Source organism: Ambystoma mexicanum, chromosome 4p, assembly GCF_040938575.1.
Source record: "Ambystoma mexicanum isolate Mex_15411 chromosome 4p, UKY_AmexF1_1, whole genome shotgun sequence".
In the NCBI taxonomy this organism is placed as follows: Eukaryota; Metazoa; Chordata; class Amphibia; order Caudata; family Ambystomatidae; genus Ambystoma; species Ambystoma mexicanum.
Window position 1 is genome coordinate 570,284,108 of NC_090927.1, and position 12,678 is coordinate 570,296,785.

The 12,678-nt window shown below is 46.0% G+C and overlaps 2 protein-coding genes across 2 annotated transcripts in view; one reads left to right on the plus strand and one right to left on the minus strand.

The window, feature by feature from the left end:
* The window catches only part of MCPH1 (microcephalin 1), a 2,120,508-nt gene that overhangs the window by 1,325,241 nt on the left and 782,589 nt on the right, over positions 1–12,678 (plus strand). The window lies entirely within an intron of this gene.
* Positions 1–12,678, minus strand: part of ANGPT2 (angiopoietin 2) — a 275,156-nt gene that overhangs the window by 88,675 nt on the left and 173,803 nt on the right. The window contains exon 4 of the mRNA XM_069606101.1: positions 3,489–3,721. Coding sequence (XP_069462202.1) covers positions 3,489–3,721 — 233 coding nt within the window. The remainder of the gene's footprint in view (positions 1–3,488; positions 3,722–12,678) is intronic.

The window sequence follows — 12,678 nt, forward strand, 5'->3', positions numbered from 1 at the left end:
TGCCGTTGTGCTGGCACAGGCAGTTGCGTCGGAGGCAGCGGCAGGCTCGACGTGGGAGGCATCATGGCTCGGGGCCATCAACATCAGGGGTGCAGGCATCGGCCGGAGGGCAGGAGAACCCTGGAATGGGAGTGGTTTCCGTGTGGGAGCGGTTGGGCCAGCAGATAGGTGCGGAGCGGCAGCGGGCAGAGGAGGAACGGCTCACAATGGTCAGGGCGGAGAACTCCATGCGGAGGGCGCTGAGGCGGGCTGAGTGCCTCGAGGGTCTTCGCAGGGAGTTGGAGCTGGACACTGCATTATCCCTGCAGGACCTCGGGGCCAGGCAACATGCCCGCCTCCAAGCCATTGAACAGGAGTTCGATGATGCCCTGGCCCATGACAACAACCAGTGAGCCGTCGGACTAGCCCGCTGCCCTTGTAAATAGTTATGTAGTTAGTGTTAGGTTTCCTTTGCTTTTTTATTTATTTTGGACCTTTTAGACAATGGGCCACATTTTTGTATATAGTTTTATTTTATTAGGTAGTATTTTTATGTAGGTTTCATTTCTTCAGTTGGGATCATGGACCCTGGTTTGTTTATCTGTATATAGTTGACTGTTGGATTTTTTTATTTTTTTTTGGATTTACCCATGGAGCAATGGTTTTCGGTTTTGTTTCTACCTTGGATTTACTTTCTTGAACTGTGACTTTGGACACCTTTCCTTTGGATTATGATTTGTCATTTTTCATTATTTTACGGACATGCTGCTTTTGGTTTTTGATTCCCATTGTCATTTGTTTATTTTTAATTCCATTTATGCTGTTTTTAATACATTTTTTTCATCAAACTTCAATGTGTAGTATCAACTCATTGGTATCATGCATATCATGATATGGGTTTTGAGATTCACTGACACCCATTGGGTGTATGTGAGGGCCATGTGTTCATTTCCAAACTTGCTATTGGGGTTCAATCGTCATTGCCATTTCTAAGTGGGTGGATGCAATACTCTTTTGCATTTGGAGGCTGACCATAAGGGCCAGGGATCTAGATTGTGATGACATGTTGGCTGGGGGACATGTGTGGGGGCCTGCTGGCAGGTGCCCCGCAATGCTGTGGGGTGGGGGTGTAGAGGGACATGAGTGGGACATGAGTGGGGGCCTGCTGGCAGGTGCCCCGCAATGCTGGGGGCTGGGGGTGCAGGGGGACATGAGTGGGGGCCTGCTGGCAGGTGCCCCGCAATGCTGGGGTGTGGGGGTGCAGGGGGACATGAGTGGGACATGAGTGGGGGCCTGCTGGCAGGTGCCCCGCAATGCTGGGAGGTGGGGGTGCAGGGGGACATGAGTTGGTGATCAGTAGTGCAAGGAGACATGTGCCTTTGCTGGGGGGCATGCCCATGTTGGGTGGGCTGCCTGCGGGACATGACCAGGGATGCAGGGTAGTCCCCTGTGGTGTGGGCTGCCTGCAGGGGCCGTGGAGGGTGTACAGGGGACACCTGGGAGGACCCACACTGCCAAATCACATGTAGTACTCCCCCGGCACCCCTGAAATACACGTACCCTGCTGAAATCGCGTGTGAAAATTCTCGCGCACCCCTGAAATACACGTACCCTGCTGAAATCGCGTGTAAAAATTCTCGCGCACCCCTGAAATACACGTACCCTGCTGAAATCGCGTGTGAAAATTCTCGTGCACCCCTGAAATACACGCACTCTGCTGAAATCGCGTGTGAAAATTCTCGCGCACCCCTGAAATACACGTACCCTGCTGAAATCGCGTGTGAAAATTCTCGCGCACCCCTGAAATACACGTACCCTGCTGAAATTGCGTGTGAAAATTCTCGCGCACCCCTGAAATAAACGTACCCTGCTGAAATCACGTGTGGAACTTCTCACGCACCTCTGAAATACAAGCGCCCAGGCCAATCGCGTGTGGAACTTATCGCGCACCTCTGAAATACACGCACACGCTCCCCCAGGCCCGATCGCGTGTGGAACTTCTCGCGCACCCCTGAAATACACGCGCACAGGCCAATCGCGTGTGAAACTTCTCGCGCACCTCTGGAATACACGCGCCCAGGCCAATCGCGTGTGGAACTTCTCGCGCACCTCTGAAATACACGCGCCCAGGCCAATCGCGTGTGGAACTTCTCGCGCACCTCTGAAATACACGCACACGCTCCCCCAGGCCCGATCGCGTGTGGAACTTCTCGCGCACCCCTGAAATACACGCGCCCATGCCAATCGCGTGTGGAACTTCTCGCGCACCCCTGAAATACACGCACCCAGCCCGTTCGCGTGTGAAACTTCTTACGCACCTCTGAAATACACGCACACGCTCCCCCAGGCCAGATCGTGTGTGAGACTTCTCACGCACGCGTGTTCCCGAAACCCGTAATACACGTTCCCCGCTTTGCGTTTGCTGTTTGCCAGTCTGGTAAACTGGTACAGGGTTGGCGCAGCCCTTTGCGATGGTTTTGCGATCTTGATGGCTTTTCCTTGCGCGAGGGCGTTCTTGAGGGCGTAACTGGCGCAGCTGCAGGGTCGCTGCGCCACTCTGCGCCATGTCTGCTTTTGGAGGCGAGAATCCATGAATACGCTGTGCGCGGAAATTGATTTTATCGCACGCGGCTGGCGCAGACATTCGCACGGGCACGCTGTGCGCAGCCGCGTGCGACACTTTTGTGAGGAATTCCATGAATCGGCCTATAAGTGACCCATACGTCTTTAGGTTGTCTTTCTTTTTTCCATTGCATTTTATATTGGAGTTTATAGTATGTTCCTATGCACTTCCAATGTTGTGTATGTCCGTCCAAGACGGAAACTGAGAATAGACAGAAGAATGGATTTTACCAGGATCATAACATGTGATAAAGTGGTGCAGGAGAGATTAGAACTTTTCTCCTTACTTACACACCCTTTATTAGGCCCCAGTCCTTTGAAAAGCACATCTGTGTTCAGTGAAATAAGATTTAAAATATATCTATTGCATGGATATGGGCATTATTTTCATATGCATTTCCTGATAGACAACCATAGTGTTATCTGCTTTTCGTTCTCCCATGCAGTGTACCTTATCAGAAACGAATTCCCAATTAATAAATGTTTCTCTGTTGCCATGTAATATGCCCTGAATCATTGTTATAATAAATCCATAATAAGCATAGGAACATCCTAAAAATATGAATGCACAGATTCTGCAATCAGCTTGCACACAGAATTCGCAATACTGAAATACGTTATCCAGTTATCTATTGCTTTGTGATGGCTGTGACCTCATCCTAAATGTATTATTATATTGAGAGCAGGTACTTGTAAATCATGTTACCTCGTTGGCAATGAGATATATGAAAGCCATACAAGCGTAGCACATTTAGCGTTGGCTTTTATTTTGCCTTCTCAGAAAAGGAGAGCTGTTTTTCTACAGCCAGCCTGTCTGACATATTTAAAGGTTGTGAGTGAGAACAAGTCTGAAACCGACAACGGTATATTTATATTTCTTAACTTACGGTGCGGAGGAGACATCATGGTGAGCAAGTTGTGCACAGTCTCCATCAGATCTTGCTGCTGCTTTTGCAGAACCGAGTTGTTTACTGTGGCTGATATCAACTGCTTCTCCAGCTCCTCAATTATTGAATTTTGCCTTGACACGAGCACTTGAAGTTGATCTTTTTCATCTTTCATCGACTGGAGCTGCACAGTGTGCTTGTCTTCCAGGTCAAGGACCTTCTTTTCTAAAAAACTGATAAGAGGAATACAAACATGTTTGCTTTGCCTCCCATGCCATAGGTATCTCAGTTCAAAAAGTGCAATTATACTGCAGATTACTTTGCAGAAGTTGTGAACAAAATACCAGCACCAATATTTTGATAAGTTTGCAGATGCCGAATACTTGGCTCGCATGTTGTGGTCATAAGTTACCGTCTTGCTGCGAAAATGTTGCCAAAGCTGAGCCACAAAGTTTATTGCAAAAATACAGCATGTTTTTACTAACTTACATAGTTGAATGAGAGGTTGGCATAATTGGCACACAAATTATTGTTCTTAAGACCATACAACTGTGCACATTGCAATAATGCCTGCTCCTCAAGGTAGGGATCATATCATCACATGAAGACCCTACATTGGTCTGTTAATAAGGATTGTGTTTCTTTTCTGACTGACACTACTATGGGTATATGTTAAGAAAACTGCTAGAAATATGTCAATTTTATGGCTCTAAGGTGCACATCTAAAATGATGGCACGAGAAAACAATTTGTATTTATCTCATTAATGGCTCTGCATTCCTGTAACACCTTTGTTAAAATGTGACATAAGCTGGTACTTGAATAGATGTGAACCTCTCAAAACATTAATTTATCAAGGAGTAACTCATTGGACAGGCAAATCCTAACACTACTTGATAGAGCAATGACCATCACAATATGCATTTGAGTGCTTTTACATAATTTCCTTAGAATCATCTATATGCACCCCCACCCCAATAATATCAATTAGTTGTCCAATTGCACAGTGTGACGAATCCCAGGGTATCGTCACTGCTTCTATAGAGGGAGCACGTTTCCATGAGGCCAGGGAGGTGAGGCCGTTACCCGATAGTTCCCCTGGGGGGTGGTAAACGGTGGGAGCATCTCATAGGGAGAGAAAACCTCTATGGGGACCAGTGAATACTATTGTGGGAGAACACAGTATCCCTGCCAATCACCTGTCCCTAGACCCCTTTCTGAAACCCTAACAACGCCTTCACTAATTAGCTCATGAGTTATTGTCATGCTACCGTTCCCCTAAAAAGCACTGGGATGAGGAAGAATAGGAATAACGTAAGTGAAGATCCTCTTCGCAGTACTGTGATATGATAGGTTATTTATAATGTTCTTAATACCCAGAGGTTTCTAAGCATGGACTCAGGAGGAAGGGGGGGGAATCGATCCTCTATTGCTCTGTCGCCTTGCTTCCAAGGCAAGCACGTTGCTCCTGTGCTATCTTCCCAAGAAGAAGAGCCCCAATGACTCACAAAGGAGGCATAAGATCAGTACTGTGACGAGGGAGAAGTGCGAAAGCATGAATATTACCCATGGGAACCACATTAAAAAGTCTAGTGGTTACTGACTTCCTATTGGTCTAACAGTCGAAGTAATAGGAGGGAAACCAGGAAGTGTTGTCAAGCCCTCCCTGGAGGAGCAAGAAGCAGGAATGCTGTGCTGAAGCAGAAGGGGCTGTGGAACAGTGTGCCTCCCAGAGAAAGGGGGGGTGGGTTCTTGAGCACCAGCAGTGTGCGAGGAATGGAGGGGAACTGGAGACTCCCTGACTGGAGGAACCAAGGGTCTGGCCTTCCCTGGAGAAACCACAGGCATGGTGAATGCTGAATCTGCTGGTGAACAGAAGGGGCTGCAGAACAGCAGCTTGTTGAGTCTACAGAGGTGCTAGCAAACGGTCCAACATGGAAGGATCGTTCGGCTAGAAGGAGAAGCAGCAGGCCAGGTAGGCTGCGTGATCAGAAGGAGACGCGTTCGCTGTGAGCGACAATGTCCTACGGAGCTGCTGCAACACACTGAACAAGAGGAGAAGACTGCAGAAGCCAGAGACCAAGGCAGAAAGACCCCAAGAACGACCAAAGAGAGACCCTAAAGGTACAAGAGTCACCAGAGAGGTTGCTAGGGGCAGAAGGGAGTTGTGGAGAAGCCTGACCCAGCCAAACAGGGGAAGAAAGGAGGCTCATGGAAACAGAGTGGGTTTTCCCAGAGGCCGAGGGGGAAACCAACAAAGACGGGTGTGCTACCCACACCCTTAAGAAGATCACATCATCCGTCATCTTCACAGTCGCAGTACTTGGCAGGAAACTGAGCCAAGTCTGCCACATTATTAAGTGGGAGGGGTCTGGGACCCATATTTGAGAAGCAACAGAAAAGGGGGCCTGAGACACATATGTTTACAGCCATCTTTTAAGGATATTGAAAATATGGATCTTTTAATCTCAGTAGCAGAAGGGGAAACAACCAGTATATCCAATACACTAGATATGCAAATACAATGCATACAAAACACAAGGCTAGTTTTGAACTCAGAATTCACTCCTATTTTAACAAAGCATAACACCCTTTAGGCCTATACAGAAGCAGTAACATAGATAACACATCCATTCGGACGTGTTCTTCTATTTGACTTTGGGTTTCACATCACTACAGGATTTTTTTTCCAACCTCATTTGGTCCAAACGCAACAAAAATCCATGTGCAACTTTTTCTTGAGACCCACTGTCCTGCTTAAAGGACAGACAGAGGAGGGGTGATGGTCGAAGGGGCACAGACATAAGATTGCCAAAACCCCTATTGCCGCTTGTCTTAAAATTGGAATGAGAGAATGGTCAATGGTACTAGTTGGAGGACTGTAGCTACCGACCAGGCAAGTCTGGAATTATTTTCTCAGCCAGGTAAGAGGGAGCAGGGCATGTGTGCACCTAGAGACCAGGCAGAAAGAATCTTAAAGATCAGTCGACTTTCCACAGACAGCCAGTGCAAGGTTTGGTGCCGAGGAGTGACAGGGTATCTCTTGCTTTTTCCAAACACCAGGCAAACAGCAGCATTCACATCCCCTGGAATAAATCCAGAAGCATGGCTGCAGTTGGCATGTAAAGACTGGCAATGTTCAGGAGGAATTGATCAGGGCTTGTGTGATCACATGATTGGAATCTGGTGGGGGTGTGTGGGGAGACAGCTCACGTTAAAGGGTAGAAATATGACTCTACCATTTCTAGCCTGAGGTGAGAAAGCTGTGTTCATTGCTCGCAGTTTGAGGGGAGAGGAATATTCTCTGGCTGGTTTAGCATATGACGAGGATGAATAGCAGCACCTCGGGTTTTCCTGCATTTAGTTAAAGACCACTAGATCTCAGCCAGTGGAAAACCTTCAGCAGAGACTCTGGCACATCTGAGAAATGATGCCGTGGACTATGGGCTCATGGATATATCTGCATGTTGCCAGAATAGAAGTGAAATGCAAGGTTGGAGACCTTCATCAGTTCTATAAGTGGACGTACACATGAAACAAAGAGGAACCATGTAAAACTCCTCAATAGCAATTGTGTTAAAGATGCATAATTTCACACTTGGTTCTTGACTTGGGAGAGAGCAGGACCATTCAAAAGACACTGTGGTAACTCAGTACACTGAGCCAAAGATTGTGTACCGTCCACGGTGCCCAACACCACCTACAGGCTCAGCATTTTAAGAATTAAGAGAGCATTGTCATCAGTTTCCTGCAAAAGGTCCTCCCATACGTTCTCCATCCCATATTTCCGGTATCTCACATTGGTACCATACCAGTTGTTTATTGCCTTCCACAAACTTCTGCAGCTAGGACGTGGCCGCCTTCTTGAGAGTCTTTGCAAGCCTTGGTGATAAAGCTATTGATTGATAGTTATTTAGCAGAGGTAAGTCTAGAGATGGTTTCCTTAAATGATAAATAAAAACAGATTGCTTGAACAACCCCATGGGTGACAGCTTAACAAATTCCCTTGTCATTGGAGCCAGGGCATTTTCATATACTCTAGTGGCTAAGGCAAGTATAGCATATTCCTGTTTGCAGGTTCCAAAGTAGTACGACACAGTGATGTTTCCGAAATTAAAGTGGGTTGAAAGCTAAACATTGGCTGGAGGTAGGGCGCCGATATTTGGGTATCACTTCCTCCATCATTAATTTTCATGTTTCTGGTAGAGAAATGTCTAGATATCTTTAATCTTGTCAATAAAATATAAGTATTGAAATCATTAAAACCGTCTACTAAAAAGAAATTGATGGTTTGAAAATGCTGTTTGTTTTTTAAGGGAATTTTGGATTCTATGAAATAGAAATACCCTTTTAGCCAGGAAAATGGCTTTCTTATAGTAAAGTGATTTTCTAGTAAGGTATAATTCACAGGATGATTAAAGTCACTTTGTTTCTAGCTGTCTGTTTTGTTTTAAGTTTGACAAATTCAAGGAAAAACCCGGATGCTGGATCCTAGTTTTCCAATTTTGTAGTGGAGCAATTCTGTCGCGTGCTTCTCTAAGAGCATTCTGTATGACCCCCAGGTGCTGTGTGTAGAATGTTATCTGATTGTTACACAAGGGACTGGGAAAGTAACTTTTCCTTAGAGTGAAATGGAGGTAGGGCATTAAATAAAACATTCCCTTTTTGCAGCGGATGCCTCGCCAAAGATATCAAAAATCTGGAACTGCAGTAGTATTTATTGCCTGGATGTTTGCATTTCTATATACCATTAGGTCCAAGCAATGAGCCCTGTTGTGTTTAGGAGTATGGGACTAACAACCTATGAATAGATCTTGAAAAACAGATGTCTCAGATTTTTCAGGACCTTTCAACCATCTGTTGAAGTCACTGAACTGTAGTGAATGTGATATATCTGTACCCCAATATGGTACAAAGGTGGCCAGAGAATCAAGGAAAGATGTTCAGCACAAAGTGGGTGACATAGAAGTACTATATTTATATAAAGTGATGATTACTGGATACGTCCAGTGTCTGAAGCTTGTATCCATGTGGTAGAGGGGCATTCAGTCATCTGAAGTTCTTTCCTGTAACTCACTGCCACCCCTCTTGCCTCTGCTGAGAGTCCCTAGAAAGTGTTTTAATGACAAAACCACACAGGGCTTAGTATGTAAGACTGGGCACATTTTCATCAAACAGCTAGGTTTCGGTAATAAACAGTATGTCCAAATCGTAATTTCCAATTAGGTCAGCAATAAATCAGGCATTGGTTGCACTAATCAAAGTGCAATAATATAGTAGTTTATTATTTTTTTTTTGCGTTCTCCTTAAACTAGTGGGCAAAGGAGAGACCAAGGGCTACAGGGATGGGGTTAAAATGTGGTTAAGGAAGCATTGTTATCAGGAACGCTGTTGAACAGTAAGGGTACGAGGTATGCAGGCTTTATGCTTGCCAGGGGATTAGCCATTGACTGACTCTTCCGTCAGTTCACCGGGCTGCTGCTGACCTCGCAGGTAGGGTGTTCATTTGCCCCTGCTGCTCCTGAATATTGTGATTGTTGTAGTCACATTTAGACTGCAATTGTTATATTGTTGTTATATTATATTATTTGTATTACTTTCCTTCTACTCCCGGCCGCAGCGTGTGACTGGGCGCCAGAATTTTGCCTGCATCACTTGGTTAATTATATTTACCACTCGCTGTCGTTTTTATTTCATTTTTGCTCTCCCTGTAAACCGCAATTGCGGCAGGTAGTTGCATGGCCTCCATTAGCCCTGGTGCTCGTTCCGGTGGTTGTCTTTCTTTCATTTCGATAGCCTGCATTCACCCGGTGGCAGTCTGGCTTCTGCGATATCCTGTGCCTATGTAGGCCAACACCTCTTAGGAGGTGCAGCGAACGGGCGCAGGGTGCTTGCACCTAGCGTGATGAAGTCCAGCCTAAGTCAAGCCCGTCTGTGCTCGTCCGTGACACAGGCAGCATGGGAGGCTCGTTCCCCTGGACAGTCCAGCCCATCCTCCACCCTAATGTCTACTCATGCAATTGGCTGCTTCTGCTTGCACCTGGGGCCACAATACTTCCAGAGGGTTGCGTGATTCAGGAGAGGTTGAGTGTCCCCCTGTCCTCCTCCCATGCCTCCCTGAACTTCCTGCTCCTGAATGCCTGGTCACTGGCTGCTCATGCCACTCATTGCCACAATCGTCTGACAGATCTAGCACCTGACTTTACCTGTGTCACTGAGACATGGCTTGGTGAGGCATTGCACCCTGCTTTGGCCCGTTTGCTTCTTCATGACTTTAAAATCATGTATACCGACCGCCCCCTCCTCGGGTTGGGGGTGGCATCGCCATCATCTTCAAATCTCTTTACTCAGGTTCCTTGCTTCTTATTTATCACCAGATTAAAATGGAGGCTATGTTAGTCCGTTTTTCAATATCCCCTGCCTTTTGCATTCATGTTTTAGTTTTGTAGTTGTTTACCGCCCCCCTAGCGCTGACGCATCCTTTTATGATGCTTTTCTTGATTTTACTGCCGACAGCTCAGTCATGCGCATCTTTTTATTCTAGGGGATTTCAACCTCAAGGTTAATGATGTTAGTGATTTTAAAATACAAAGTTTCATCTCCTCTATCTGAGAAGTATCATTTAATCAAAAGGTCACTGGCCCTACCCATGGGTTGGGCAAAACTTTGGACCTCATATTTTCACCGTACTCTGAGGTCACCATCTTTTCCACTTTCCCAGTCACTTGGACTGATCCCTTTATTGTCCCATTGGTCTGGGACATCAGGATTTTGAAGCATCCCCCTCACTTCCATGCTGCTCCTCTATGCGGTTGGTACTCTGTCTCCCAGGATGACATTGTTGATCAAATCTGTGCTTGGCATGCTGAAACTGCCCCATAGATCTTGGCTTCCTATGACACCTTAATTTTGGTGGCATATTTATTAGCCCCTCTTCAAGTGTCTAGTTTGTCTTCCCACTCATCTCAGCAGAGGATTACCGATGAGCTACAAGCGCTCTGCTTGAAGCGTAGACAGTCTGAGCCCAAATGGAGGCTTTCCTATGCCTCTACTGCCAAACTTGCCCTATCTCAAGCAGGGAGACGAACCCCAAGCGGCCACGCACTGAGGCAAATGGGAGCACAAAGATAGTCAAGTGGGAAGGGACTATGCTGAACGCTGCCCTAGAAACCCTCTGGGCATCCCGAAGTCCAGGGAGCTGCCGGAGAGCAAAACTGCAGCTCGAGAATGAAGCATTTGCAGGTAAAGGACACGCCGAGGAGGGGAGATACCTAAACGATGCCGGAAGCCAAGTCCACAGTCTGAGGAGGAAGCAGTAACTCGCAGAGCAGGCGCCGTCCCAAAAAGTCGCCCGAATACTGCCGGAGCCTCACGATGGAGCATCCCCACTCGGAAGATGTGACACATGCAAACAGGTACACAGGAAGACCAAGAGGTGCTAGAGGTTCACAAGGAATCGGGTATCAACTACAGAGCACAAGATAAATGGGTCTGGGACCCCACGAATAACAGAGAGAGAAAGAAACCGGTGTAGGCTTGGCAGAAGAGTAAACCAAGCAGGCAAGACATTATTGCAAGCCTGGGGCCCACCCTCATATAAGAGCCTGAGCATCAGAGGGTCTGGGACCCTGAGAGCAACAGAGACGGACAAGAAAAACCCCTATGCTTGGCAGGCGAGTACACCAAGCTGCTATATTACCTCAGTGTGAGTTTGGGACCTGCACCCATTTGAAAGGCTAAGAATATAATGTGAAGTTCAGTCAAGGAAGCGTGGAAAAGCTGGGAACCTTTGTGCACCTTTGGGGAAAGCTCAGGGAAGGGAGATAAGTGCCCTGCCTGAGTGAACCCTGCATTTACTATTGCATTTATTTTTCCCCGGACAATAAACCACATAAGGAGGAGAGGAGATCCTGCCTTGTGAACTGAAACAAGGAATCCAGGGGAAGGGAGCTAATCCCTGGATATTCAAATACTACTTTGTGGAAAAGGAACACTTGCTTTATATTTGACAACACGAGACATTGAGAACTTTCTGTTGTCAAGAACTGTCATTATCACCTGAGTTGTGAAGATTGTATCCCTACACATTAGGTTTAAGTTATTAGTGTTAGGGTCACTTTGGACATGACAGTGATGGACTATTTATTTGACATCCTGATGTTTACATAAGATTGCTTTGAGGCAGTGATACCCCTCTTAGCTTTAGGGACAGACATCTCGTTTTCCCAACCCGTTTATTGGTTAATAACAAAAACTGTGCCTTAATTCTGCACCCTTACAGATGAAATAAATACGCGAGCGCACATAAGTAACTTGTAATTTGAATTTAATGAGCATGAACATTTTGTGTTTATTTGCTTTTTTAGTTTGGGGGACTGACCTTCACATGCTCCTCTTTGCCTTTACACAGATGAAGACCATGTTTGTTGTGCTGCTTCTCAGGCTGCTGCTCAAATTAGAATATGTGGACCGAGGTCTATACTAGAGATTATAAACTGGATTCTGATTAGCTGAAAGGAAGTCCATAATGCAATGCATATGCTAATTAAGCTTCATAAACCAGCCCCAGGCCCATTCTGGGTGTTGAGAGCCCTGAAGATCGAGTTAAAGGTCCCAGGGCAGCAAGGGCATTTAACAAGGTGAAGAGGCCATAGCACCTGGCACAGAGTAAGGTATGGGTCTCGAAAGCTATTTTAACCTGCTTTTCGTATTAAGATTAACATGGACATACACTGGCCTGTGAAAGGTAAATGAATATGCATGAGTGGTGACAGAGAATTGGCCGCAGGTGCTCTCTGAATTGCTAGCAATAGATTTGGAACGTTGGGAACTGGTATAGCCTTCGGATTGTCCAATGGCAGGACTGCACACATCTTCCAAGCCATATGACGTTGCACACTGTGTGCTTTAGACGAGCCTCTAATGCATGCATTATTATTGGTAGATATATATAATTGGTGAAGCACTGCATTTACATCTATTCTTGCATGTGCATACAAATGGGCTTATTGTTCTAGGAATACGTTGTTTTTGGTGTAAAAACATGTTTAGTAAACTCAGTACTATGATTGAAGAAATGATAGACATGCAATGTGATTTCATTTTTAATATTCTGCTGAAATGTTGCGTATCCTAAAAAGTCAGGACCATTGACCAGATTTTGTGATCAGAACAGCCATTAGCGCTGTATG